The sequence below is a fragment of the Dermacentor albipictus genome, chromosome 8 (assembly GCF_038994185.2).
Source record: "Dermacentor albipictus isolate Rhodes 1998 colony chromosome 8, USDA_Dalb.pri_finalv2, whole genome shotgun sequence".
In the NCBI taxonomy this organism is placed as follows: Eukaryota; Metazoa; Arthropoda; class Arachnida; order Ixodida; family Ixodidae; genus Dermacentor; species Dermacentor albipictus.
In genome coordinates, this window is record NC_091828.1 from 59,859,790 (window position 1) to 59,873,916 (window position 14,127).

The 14,127-nt window shown below is 45.4% G+C and overlaps 1 protein-coding gene across 1 annotated transcript; it reads left to right on the forward strand.

Annotated features, from left to right (window-relative positions):
• The first annotated feature begins 395 nt into the window (after positions 1–395).
• LOC139048460 (uncharacterized) lies at positions 396–8,105 on the forward strand. Its single transcript, XM_070522849.1, has 5 exons — positions 396–490; positions 4,547–4,609; positions 4,683–4,757; positions 7,601–7,654; positions 7,998–8,105. Exons 1-5 carry the CDS (start codon positions 413–415, stop codon positions 8,079–8,081), a joined length of 354 nt encoding a protein of 117 aa, XP_070378950.1. The 5' UTR covers positions 396–412; the 3' UTR covers positions 8,082–8,105.
• The last annotated feature ends 6,022 nt before the right edge of the window (positions 8,106–14,127 follow it).

Here is a 14,127-nt window from a genome sequence, read left to right on the forward strand (position 1 = left end):
AAACGCAAGAAGGCAATAATGCCATGTTACACGCTTAATCGTTGCATATTTGGCGTTCGCAGAGCAATTTTCTGTTGAAGCTGATCATTCTGCAAAATCAAATAGTCGCTCGAAGCCAGCTAGGAGCAGAAGACTAGGCAAATCCACGTACTGCCCAGCGCCACTGGAGCGCCATGCTCGCAGCTGGAAACTTGTAGAAATGCACGCCACATTCCCCTCTAGTGGTTTTTGTACGAAACTTTATGCTGTCGACAAAGGCCTCCGAGTTCGCGCTGCGCGAGCGATCTCGGAGGCCAAGGTGGTAACGAAATACGGGGGCGAAAATAATGAAGTGTAATAATGGAAGAGCAAAGTAATTACTCGTTGCGTGCTCTCTTCTTCCCGCACAGACCCGAGGGACTTCGCTCGTGGAATGCGTGCGGCGACTGATCTATTGCTGGCGTGCAAGGACGAAATCGTTTCGTTGAACCTCAGTCCACTAGTCCTCAGGGTGAGTGTCTCGCGGGCGTTTTGAAACCGCGTGCAAAAAAAGTGAAAGGGACGTCGGCATTAGCCTTCACTAAGAGTTTCCGGAATGGCAGCAGTACAGTAGTGGAAAGTTAAGCGATCAATCACGGCAGCCTTGACGGGCTTCGGGGCTCGGCTTATCGATGGTTCTTTCGACTCGCAACCTATTAGACTGCCGAAGAAAGTATTGCTACATGGTGCCTGCCTATAGTATGAGTGTGAGTCCTCTTGCATTCATAAGCACAGTATTTAGTCCATATGTCCCGCGAAAAAAAAGAAAATTCGGCGCATAATTAAGGATATCTTACGTATACGTGTTATGCGGGATTTTCCGCCGTTGCCGTGGTCGTGCCCGCTATCGGTTAACATTTAATAAATGGCTGGTGCCCGAGTGGCAGCTCGTGATGTAACCAATCTAATAGTAGTTTTGGGAACATTGGTCTTGTATTGTTTCCTCTCTAGGACTTATTGACTCATGCGCTTTTCTGATCACGTAGCGTAGTCAAGATTTCAGTGCAGTTATCATTTCTGTACAGCTAGCTTATTCTGCAAACGACTGCCATTTCATTTCTCGTGTAGTCTTTTCTCCGTCGGATCATTTGATTCATGGCTTTAAGTACGCGCACTATTGCCCGAATACTTCACGCACCTCCCCACCACCTTTAAGTTCTCCAACGATTGTAGCACGACACATGGTGGCGCTGTCGCATTCGTTCATCGTAAACATTCGCTTACTGAATAAATTAACAATGATAGAATGTGTAAGCGTGACTCAACGAGGACGTAGAAAGAAACAGACACACAGAGACAGTGCTGTCTTTGTGTGTCTGCTTGTTTCTACGTCCTTGTTGGATGCAAACCGTCCTGTCATCGATGCAAACCAACTAGCCCGTCAATGTGTTCTAACTAAATTAACCAGCACGGTGTCACGCACGCACAGGTAAACATGAAAACATCTCGCTCGATCAGCGCCGAAACTCGTTGTGAAAATTCTGGAGTGAGTAATCGCGGCGGCAGCGAGCGAATTGTCCTTCATGCATGTCTCGCTTCAGCGGGAACGAAATGTCGAAGGTACGGCGCATACGAATCTACCGGCACTACGCGCACTTTGAAAACATCGCAGATCGCTTTGAAGATGAGACCTGCGCGCGCGCGCACTTTGGCCACGTAGCAGACCGCTCTCAAGACACACGAGCGCCGGCAACGCGCCCCCACGGGGTCCGCAAAAGCGTCTCCTCGGTATATTTGATTGTGGCGCGAAATACATTTCATGAAAAGGGACAGAAAGAAAATCAGCTGGGGCTTAGCTAAGGTTAAGCCTGGATATCTCGAAGCGAAAAGGTTCGGTGATGCTTATGGTTTAGCTTATGGCTAAGTTTTATGATTTAGCCTAGGGTTATGCTTACGGTTTAACGTATGGTTATGCTTTATGATTTAGCCTATGGTTATGCTTACGGTTTCACTTACGGATATGCTTTGGTTAGCTTATGGTCATGGTATACGTGTGCCTTGTGTAGTTATGCAAATTGCTTATCAATGATACATACCATAAGTTATGCAGGATTATTAAACTTCTTTATTCATCATTGTTGGGCACATTGTCTTGCGATTTCTGTACAGCCTTAAACACAGCTCTCTGTATCGGTAGTGTCACTCTCTTCTCCTTCCATGTTGAATGCGCACGCCTATTCTCTGGCAAGCGGTTATATAGTCGGCCTCCGCGATATACACGCGCTTGCGGCGAACGTCAAACGATGATGCATAGCGCGCGGCAGTGGCCACCTGCGCCGACTCCGAACACGCTTACGGAACCAATTCCTACATACGCCGGCTCACGCGAAGCGCGGTGTTGACTAGCGTAGTGACGCTTTTCGCTTCAAAGGAAGACAGTGAAGCTGTCTTCTTCAAAACATTCAGAAGAGAAAGTCTCGACACAAAGATGAACCCACCATGTGATGTAGGAGATTATGTGGCACTCCAGCCAAGGAGCCTGCCACAGCTTATAACAGGTGCGCTACTAGGAAGGCAGCTTCACTGTCTTCTTTTTTCTGTCCCTTTTCACGAAATGTATTTCGCGCCACAATCAAGTATACCTAGGAAATCTAGGCACCAAGTTGTCCAAGAAGAAGTCCTTTTGGTCAAAGCGTCTACTAGGGTGCCCGCGTTTCGCGTGGCCAGGGCCATAGTAAGCGCCGCGGTTGTCTCCACTCTGTAGAAAGCGGCAGGCGAGGAGGACATCGAGGCAACGTAGCAACCACTGGAGAAGAACGCCCCTCCTCCCTCGTTTGACCCCTCTACTTTGCGCGCCACAGAAGATGGCACGCACACGGGCAGCGTTCCTCGCTTGCGCACACGAGATTGAACCGCGTTCGCCGGCTAACCCTCACACGCTTTCACTCATACGGAACTTCACGGCGACGGTGGCGGTAGAAATGCGCCTGTAGCCGGTAGAAATTGTTAGATACGGGACCTTTTCCTGAGCCTCCTTCGAGTTCACCAGACCACATCGAATCACCATCATCATCATCATCATCAGCCCGGTTACGCCCACTGCAGGGCAAAGGCCTCTCCCATACTTCTCCAACAACCCCGGTCATGTACTAATAGTGGCCATGCCGTGCCTGCAAACTTCTTAATCTCATCGAATCGCGCACCAGCTAATTAAGGAGCGCAGCCTGAGGCGCGACACGTGCAAACAAGTTGGCGTCCCCCACTTCGCACGCCGCATCTGGAGCTATTCACAGCTTGACTCTTCCCCGAAAGTGTAGCGGGAGCCTGGCACAATTCCAGGTAACGCAGGTCCCGAAAGTGTAGCGAGAGCCTGGCACTGTTCCAGGAAACGTGGGTCCCGAAGCAAGACGGCTGTAATGCACCGTGAACACCTGGCAGCTATCCCTCCATCCGCCTTTGTGAGGGCAGTTGCAGACCGGGAAGGCAAGACCGCAGATAGAAGCAAGCACTCGGACAATTGGGGACCAAGGAGCGACCCTCTCCGCCGGGTGTGACACAATCGCACGGGCGCCTACCATTGGCCGAAAATGACGACACGTGAGGGGGCTCGCCGATTGGCCGAAAATTGCGTCACCGGAGCGGGCTCGCCCATGGGCCGAACGTGACGTGTCTTCGAGACACCGAAGGGTTTAAAATCCAGAGACCGGGAGCATTCCTGGAGCATTCCTTGATTCATCTCTTTCGAGTTTCTTGCCACGGGCCGCAGCGTCCGAGTTGCTGCTGGCACGTAATGACTCTATGACTGCTAATTTCTTGGTCATCTCACTGTAAATAATGTAAATAAACCTCCAGTTTTTCATTTAAATGTCCTCCTCAACTCTTACAGAATGTATTTCCGCTGTTTTTAGTGTCACACAGATATGCGTGTTGTGAACCACTACCTTGGCGACCAAGACAGTTAAGGCTAAAGCTGTTTTTCCAAATATTCAACAATAAAGCTGGAATTAATAAAGAAACATACATTAAGCAACAATTTCACGTTTCCTAAGCAGATCCCCATATCCTAAGTATAGAAAAATACCGGCCCCGGATGCGTCTGTTCGTTGACGCCTTTTTTTCCGAAGACTATCGCGGAATGGAACGACCTGCCTGAGGTGAAATAGTGGTCTGAAAATGTTTACTTGTTTACATCCATCATTATTCGCCCTGCTGAAAGGCCTACAGCCAATGCGGGGTAATTCTTGAATAAAAGAAATGAAGTCCTGCAAACAAATCGATGTCTCGTTTCAAGTATAGCGCCCTTTGTAAGTAAGGTGGTGTCCGGATCCACACCCCAGCGACGGCTCTCTCTGGGTAACCGAAGCTAATCTCGAAGGAAATGCGTTTTATAACTGCATGCGTACAAAGCAAATTTACGATCAAAAACACGAGACAGGTGGCGTTTTATTACTTTTACTTAAACGGGATATATATATATATATATATATATATATATATATATATATATATATATATATATATATATATATATATATATATATATATATATATATATATATATTTGTGTATGTCTGTCTGTCTCATGCAGGAACATCGGCGGATTTGTGTCATGCTCCGGATGTGCTACGCTTTCACCACCTACAGCGGCGGTGTATGTAGACAGCACTGCTTTAGTTATATCTTGGCTCAGAGCACATATCTTGACACTGTACGATTCATTTCAGGCTGCAACCGAATTCCAAAGGGCCTTCTTGTTTTGTTTGGAGAGATTGTTGCACACTGCGCAGATCATCAATCCGGTACGTACTCGAGGGCACACTAGGTATTATCGCGCACTTTGCGCTTAGCCGGACTTTGCGCCGATAATTTCCCAGAGTACTCATTTAAGAAACATCCGTGTGTGAGTTTTTTCTGGTATAAAATATTTTAATAGGTACAGAAAAGTAATTGAACATGCATTTAAAAGAGTTTTCACGACATTTTTTTTCGTGTCATCTATTTTTGCTTTAACTAAAGGTCACGTCCTCTCTAAGCCAGAGAAGAGAAGACACATTGTGAAGCCTCAAATAACATAATGTAATAGCTCTTCTATAGCCAGCTTTGGTTTCGTTTCTACAGTGCTGTGACGTCAGGATGCTGTACGTGGTTACCTGGGAACAGGACACAGCGACGTTTTGACACTCGCTCCGGTTCACTCGCTGATCTGCTACGCTGTTACACTGGCCCTCACAACGAGTAGCCGCACACGGGGCAACCAAGCTAGCCGAAGCGGCTGTAGAAACGTTACAGTGTCCTGCTCCCACGTTACCACATACTGTCATGACTTCACAACACAGTATCATCCTAGGAAATGAAACTGGCTGTAAAGCTAGTACAATAAATCATTTGCTGTTTTCTGAGAGTTGTCACTGTCTTTTTTCTGGGGACTGGAAACCGAGGAATTTCACTCAACGCTAAATAAATGAATAGTTAGAAAAGTCATGCTAGTACTCCTTAATGTGCCACGCAGTAGACAAGTTGGCGGATAGATCAGTCTAAAAACTTTGGGTTGTTGGTTTTGTCTCATTGGTGAGCACTGTTGTTGAAGTGGTGCTGACGCCAATGTAACAAAATAATTATGCTCCCACCGCAGGCGTACAAAAAGCCCATATTACGTTGCCAAGCACCCTAATGGGATCTCCCTAATGACCCGCACAAAGAGGTCTGACAGAATTACACAGTCATATTTGTAACGCGGAGGCATAAAATACACAACGAGAACCTGCGGGAGCGAAAAAAAAGTCATTCACTCAGCGCACCTCCTGCATGTCTTTCAACGTGTTTCTTTCAACGCGTAAGGAGCAAAAAGCAAGGAGCTCTTACCATTTCTGCGATGATAATCTCATTACCTCGATATACGGCAACTCAACGAGGAAAGTATAGATCAAAGCAGAAAGATGTAAACGCTTAGTTATGCTTAGGATGTTGGCGACAATGTGCAGCGAATATGCAGCGTTATAAAATTGATTACACACAGACATACCACGAAAACGTGCAAGTTATAACGCACTCTATTTCCTCACGTGATCTATAGTCACCTTGCTTCGTCAGATAGTACTATGGACTGAAAGATCGTTACGTAAGTTAGTTTCACTCCAACAAACGCCTTACGTGCTATTTCAAACCTCTCTTTCAATGCACATACGCGTGTTGTATTCGTAAAGCTTACAATTTTACGAGTAGACCATCTTTACAAGCGTCAATATTTTCGTTTAAGTGTCAGACGACTAAAGGTAGTACTCATAACAGCTACATTGCTAATTTGCAACAGAATCCCGCTTTTCGCTTGCACCGATACATTGAACACTGGGCAGTTCCACACCTACGTACAACTTACGACCTTCAAACACTCTGCTACTGTCTTCCTTCAACACTCAACAGATACAAACTGGTAAATAACTACGTCACGTATTTAAACTACATTACTGTAAACGTTTCTGTGAATATTAGTATTTTATCTCTGCGTTGCATAAAGGAAATAGGTTTCTTTACCATCCTAACTTCTGACATTTCTGCACTTGCTGTGTGTATTTCTTTTCTTGCCACGAGTATGTGTAATTACTGCGTTGCTATCTCCGTAAATGAAGAGCGCGAAACGGAGGACGAACAAGGATTCACACAAAGCGAGCACTGACTCACAACTGAATGTCTTACTACACTGATAAAATTATATATACACACACAGTAACGTATAGTGCGTGCTAGACATACAATTTGCATCAGGAAATCATGCCACTCATGAATTTTGTTTCTTTTTGATGCAAGGCGATGGAAGCTTGACGACACGGAATCTTTAGACACACGATATGCTTCGACTATCTCGCGGTTTATTTGTTTATTTCCAAACAGAAGTATGGCAGATCAAGCAGGAGATCGAATTGGCAGCGTTTGCAATGTGAGGCCAAATGTCAAGGTGACCTTCTGCTGAATCTATCCAAAGTTCTGCTCCGAAAAAAAAAGCTCAGTGCCCTTCCACTCTGAAGAAGGATGACCAGCGAAGCTGTGTATGTGGGCTACTTAATGGCGAACTGCACCTCAGCTGCGAGTCGGCCGGGCATTGCACTATCTTCGGGATTTTTTTTTCTAGTAGCCTTTAACAGCTTCGCTGTAAAAACGAAACAAACCTCGCGATAGTCGAAGCCTGTCATATGTATAAAGATTCAGCCTCGTAAGTCAAATGTTTATCACCTTGCATCACAAAGAAGCAGAATTTTTTGAGTGGCCTAACTTCCCGATGCACCTTGCATATCAGGCACGCATCACGTGACTATGTGTATGTGTATGGTATTGTCAGTGCAATAAAACATTCAGCTGTGAGTCAGCGCTTGTGTTGTATGAATCCCTGTCCGTCGTCCGTTTCCGGCTGTTCGTTCATGAAGGCGTTAAGCTATACACTCGCCTAGCTTGCTCTTCTGACCTAGTGTGTTACTACGTTACTGCTTGTGTTTCACCAAGAGGCAGACCCAGTCAAGGTGCCGTTACGCAGCTTTTATGCTGCCATCCCCACCACTTATGTGCATCAGTCATTTGTGTAGTAAATAAACTTTTGTCTCATTTTAGGTGTTTAAAACTTTTAATGCTTATTCTTTATTCCCCCTTTAAGGTACTGATGGAAGAAATACGGTTGAATGTGACCAACCTGCTACATTCTGCGAATGTGAGGAACGGCATTCTTTACCTATGATGGCTTTCTGGGCGAATTTACTGTGCGCAACGGAAGCCCTTTGAATTGCATCCGCGAAGTACACCTAACTATAGATTAAGCATGAGATATGATTGTGTACCAGGGTTACCTGGCCTAAAACCATTTGCAATAACCCTCCCCTCCCTGCCCCCCCCCCCAAAAAAAAAAAATTCCTGACTATGCCACTGATGTCCTACAGTTTTCCTATACTTGAAACACGATGACTGATACTCAGTATGCATCGCTTCTAACTCTAGCTCGGCTTAGTTGCGTATATTGGCTTTCTAACTTCATGGTTTTTTTTTTCTCGTTTCAGACCTGCGCTTTGAAGCACATACCGCGTGAAGAAAAATACGCTTTGGCAATTTTGGCATATTTTGCCGACTTCGTTTCTGGATAAAATGAGGGGCACGTTGCAAATGAACAAATAACGCCTCCTTTGCTCATTTATATCGCGGAACTTCTTCAAATACAAAATGTCAACAACCCACCTGTGTCGCCGTATATTTTAGTTTATTTCTGCTGTCACGCATTCCTATAGTAGGACAATATTTCGGCACGCCGAGTATATATATTGCAAATGCATCCACAGTTGGCTAAACAGCGTTCCTCCGCTTTGTAGCAGTTTTTATTGCGAAAGCATCGCATGCCCCGTGATGCGGAAAAATCCGGCGAGCGTCCGGCGTTAAGAGGAAGCTTTAGCTCGGGCCCAACTCCGACGCGGCCTATTCAAATACATGTAAAAACGCAAAAACGTTTTTCTGAGATAACCCCTGGACCGATTTCAATGAAATTTGTTGCAATTGAGAGAGAAAGTTAAATTCTAGTGACTGTTGGAAGCGGAATTTTGATTTAGGGCTTGAATTTCATTCAAAAGATTTTCAAAAATTCAGAAGTTTGAAAAAAATAGAAGTACAAAGTTTACAAATTCATAGCTCTGCATCAAAAACAGATATCGCGGTTCTGTAAACGGCATCCGTTAGATCATTCAAAGCGGACAAATTTTACATGTCATTTTGCATCTTACGTGAATTTGTTACGTTGTTTACGAGGGTTCTGCAAAAGTTGTAATTACATATTAATAAAATTTTTTTGAGATTCATGTGTAAGATGTCAAATTTGTCCGCTTTAGATGTGCTATCAGATACAATTCACAGAATTGCGATATCGTTTTTTCTTGCTGAGTTACGGAGTTGTAAACTTGATAGTTTCGTTTTCTGAAAATTTGCGATTTTTGCCAATTTTTAATAAAAAATTGACAACCTAAATCGAAAATTCGAAACCAACAGTCACTAGATTTTAAGTTTTTCTTTTAAATGCGTCAAACCCCGTCAAATTTGGTACAATGGTTGCCGAGAAAAACTAATTCTCCTTTTACATGTATTTAAATAGGAGCACCCGAGCTAAAGCTTCCTCTTAAGAGGAAGCTTTAGCTCGGGCCCAACTCCAATGTCGCCTATTCAAATACACGTAAAACACGGAAACGCTTTTCTGAGGTAACCAATGGACCGATTGTAATGAAATTTGTTGCATTTGAGAGCGAAATCTAATTTCTAGTTACTGTTGGAAGTGGAATTCACATATAGGGCCTGAATTTTCCAAAAGAAACTTTTCGAAAATTCGCAAACTTGCAAAGCAGATAAGCACGAAGTTTACAATTTCGTAGCTCTGCACCTAGAAAAGATATCGCAGTTGGGTCAACTGCATTCATTAGACCATGCAAAGGGGACAAAACTTATGCACTTTATATCTTATGTGAATTTGTTACCTTGTTACTAGGGTTTTGAAAAAGTTGTGCTCACAAATTAGTGGTCTGTTTCAATGCTATTTATATTACAGTAAATTTGTCCACTCTATATGTACTATTAGGTGCAATTTGCAGAATTATGATATCGTCTCTCACTGCTGAGTTACAGAGTTGTAAACTTGATAATTTCGTTTTCCTTAACATTTATGGTATTTGTCAATTTTTGTTAAAAGATTGACAATCTAAATAAGATATTCGTGAGAAACCATCACTATATTTTAACCTTTTCTTTTAATAATAATTATAGGTTTTACGTGCCAAAACCACTTTCTGATTATGAGGCACGCCGTAGTGGAAGACTCCGGAAATTTTGACCGCCTGGGGTTCATTAACGTGCACCTAAATCTAAGTACACGAGTGTTTTCGCATTTCGCCCCCATCGAAATGCGGCCACCATGGCCGGGATTCGATCCCGCGACGTCGTGCTCAGCAGCCCAACACCATAGCCACTGAGCAACCACGGCGGGTCGTTTTCTTTTAAATGCAATAAACATAATCAAATTTGGTGTTGTGGTTGCCGAGCAGAACGATTTTTCCTTTGCCATGTATTTGGATACGAGGCCTCGAGCTAACGCTTCCTGTTAAGATCCGATAGTACCAAAAACGGCCGAATCCACGTGACCAAGTTATGATGTCACGTTCCTGGCGCTGGACTTGATGCAGCTCGCAATGCGAGATACCACGCTGAATAGCCACGGCGTCTGACGGACGCCGTGGCCTACATAAGGAAGAAATGATTTCGCCAAATTGGAAAGTTTAGTTGACCAACGTACATTCAAAACCGACCTGGCCCGCTCCCAAAATTGACTTGGCCTATCCCTAAAATTTGGGTGGCCTGCACACAAAAACAAATTGACTTTGCCCCATTCGCAAATTGAGTTGACCGACGTTCGAAACCAACTTGGCCCACTTCCCAGTTTGACTTGGCCAACCCCCAAAATTTGGGTGGCCCACCCCCAAAGTTGACTTTGCCGAATTCGAAAACTAAAATGACTAACGTTGAAAAGCGACCTGGCCCACTCTCAAAATTGACTTGGCGCACTTCCAATATTGACTTGATCCACGCCCAAAACTGGCTTTGCCCAATTGGAAAAACGAGTCGACCCAAGTTCAAAACCGAGCTGGCACACTTCCAAAATTGACTCTGCCCAATTCGAGCACATGATCAAGTGAAAAGCATCGCGCGGAAGAGTCATGCTGCTTTCGAATTCAATGTACGTAAGAAGACCTAAGTGCCTCTGTCACTTCTTCCCGGGGTATCGGCTGGCGGCAAGGATAGTGGAAAGTTTTGGGCGCATTCCAAATCTTCGACACCGACCCAGAAACAGCCGGGCAGCTGCCTTTAAGCGACCGTGAAAGGTGATAGAACTCAACGGAAACCAAGTATGGCAAGTTTTTGCATTTGTTTTGACTTCAAGCTGATATGGCAACACTTTTGATCAAGGACGACCACTAGGCCTATACGGCCGTGCTCCGAGGTCTTGCGTGCGGGGCAGTGGACATCGTGCAGCCGGCAATATGAGCGCGAAGCGGACGCTTCCTACTATACGCAGCTCAATGCCAGAAAAAACGTACGCGCGCCTGCGCAAGGCAGAAGTTTCGAAGCAGCTGAGAGTATACCACCGTCCACAGTTCCGTCCACGACAGGCCGCCACAAGCGGAAGGCCATATTCGATGCCAGCGTCGAACGCAACCAACCGAGAAGCCCTTTACCAAACGCCAAGGTTGGTTCCGAACTCTACAGAGAACCCTGAAGACGCAAGCACACGAAGGGTGACACAGCGAGCCACGTCTTCCCCTACACTTCTTGATATTGCACTGCGGCACCTTTTAACTCTACTCGAAGAAGTTCAGAACCTGAAAGTTGGTCTTTACGCAGATGGCATCACCATGTCGGGCACCCAAGTTTCTCGAGCAGAAATAGAATAAACTATACAAACAGGTCTCAACACTGTTCAAAAGTATCTTAAAAGAATATATTTGTGTTTCTGATCGACAAAATCCGAATAGGTCCTTGAGCCACAAGAAAAATCTCGCAACCACACATCCCTCAAGATAGATGACAAACGAGTATCCCGCATGCACTCCATCCCCATTATTGGCTTCAGAATGCTAGAAGGTGGAATGGAAAATGAACGGGTTGGCCAAGTAATTAGACAGACCCACCAGATCACTGAAATACTGACAAGAATCATGCGACGCAGGCGTGAACTCAAGAAATATGAAATCAAGGAAATAATAGAAGCTCTTGTTATTTCTCGATCCATGTACACCTTGCCGTACTACAAAGAAAACTTCCAAGCAATGAAATACAATTGAACGCGCAATTCAAGAAGCCACTAGCATTGCACTTGCACTGCCTCAATATGTGTCCGATAAGAGCCCCAAGGAGACAGGTCTATTGAATACATTAGAGGATAAAATAGACCTTAATGACCAGACACAAATACATATACATAGACTTCGACCAAATTCCCAAGTTCCCGACATCTTACCTCCCATTATTCCAGCCCCCCAAGCCTAGAATGGCCTTCCACGCATCCACACCAAGCGGATAAGCATATGCCCCAACAATCCCATCATGCCTGTCGGGAGCACAAAAGCGTGCTCTTGCAGCACTTGCCTCTTTCCAAAGTCGCAACCATTTATTAAACCGATGCAAGTTTTTCAACGAGTACGCTACTTTTTCAGTCACGCAGCGTCATACCAACAACGCCAGGGCCTTCATCCATGCTCCAGACAGAACAGAGATCGCCGCTATCGCAGAAGCGTTTGCGCTTGTTATCCATCCAACCACCAACATCATACGTCTATTCGACAGCAAGGATGCATGCACAGCGTTCTAAGCCAATGCACTGCCCTGCCAGGTCCCCCATGAACTACAAACACACTTGCACAGAGATCCCAACATTAGTGCCTCAGTCGAATGGCTACCTTGCCACCAGGGGAATTGGAGGGAAGAATAGAACTCGCGAGGTATTCCGAGGAGAAGTCAATCCGGGATCTTCTACCCATTGGCCAGCGGGCATTTTAGCACGAGGACTATACGGAAGTCCGACCGCGAAGTGCGACTCACTCATCTAGAAGTCTTCAAGAAGGGCAACGTTGTTACCTTTCCCATCCTAGGTCTTTAACAGAGCAGATGGCACGCTTATCCGGAGTGCACAAACATCCTCTCTTCCCAAGGCTCACATTACACGTACGCCTTCCTGGAAAGTTCCGCTGCTCTCACTGCCAGGGCTATTCTAGTACTTATCATCAGCTGTGGGCTTTCTCCCACATTCAGCACACACTACAGTGGATCCCTTTCCTGGAGCGAATGGATCACTCCCCCTCAAATTTGACTACGAACATGCTGGTACCCTTCTGGTACAGCACATAAGAAAGACTCTTGACCTAGAAGAGTTCACCACTATCTAGACTCTGGACCTGGAGCGAAATTCATGTTTATCTCTCTCTCTCTCTCTCTCTCTCTCTCTCTCTCTCTCTCTCTCTCTCTCTCTCTCAGGCACACAAACAACACCGGCGTTTTGAGAAACGCATCCTGGAGGTACTACTGAAACAGCTGCGATGCCGTCTCGTACTCCGAATCATCAGGCATCACTGAAAACATCGCGAGCACGAGACGCCGACGAGGGTGAAGACGGCGAATAGCAGTCGTCATGGCAAAAAAGAACAGAACGCAGCAGGTCTAGCCGGAACGTTTGACACGTGCTGTCGTTCATGGCGATAATGTTGGCGAGTCGGGCATCCTTAGCCACTCACTCCATAGTGGTTTGGATTTGCAGCCTAAACGGTATAAACCGAAAATTCAGCATAGCCAGCAGTACAGCATGACCCGTATCAGCGAGAGATAAATACAGCGGATACTGGACGAGTGCCTCGGTAAGAGGGGATTTACCGGATTCTCTATTGAGAAATTTAGAAACTCTATCGCAGTGAGCCTTAAGAGCCTCACAGCAGTGTCTGAGCTCCCGATGATGCAAGACATTTAAGCTGATCCATTCATCCGCATACACCAACGTATCGTTTGACTGCGTTAAAGGAAACTGAAATGCTTTTGAAATCGAAAGATTTCAGGTGTTTTGGGAAGCTCGTGTAGTGTTATTGAATTCCTGAAATTATTTGCTTTATAATGCATATCGCTGCGCGGCAATCGTCAATCAAATTTCAGTCGTAGCTTCGCCTCTGTCGCGCGGACGACGCAGCAGAAGAGGACAGGCCGAAAGGAGAACCACCTGAAGTGGCATCAACATGGGAGTCACGTGAGCCTTCCGCCCAGCTCGCCGGCTTTGAAACAGCCGGTTTCGCATATTTTACGAGGTTTCTGCAGTGACCTTCTGCGAGGAAGAAGAGTGTGCTTAATAAGTGTGCGTAATCCTCAGTAGCAAACCCTGTTCCTGTCATGTCAAGGTTGTGTTTAACCGCCCTTTGCACAGTCTTCCGCATCGACATAACCGGCGGTCGCGGCAGCTTGGTTACTAGTTTATCGAAACTAGTTTGAATAGTTATTTCGCCGCTATGCCGAAAAAAAAAGAATTTAATAATTATTAAAACTGTGGCTTGTTCTAAGCATATCATCGACAGCCACATATCACCACCAAAGCTTAGTGCTCGTGTGTATGAAATGAGCACGACT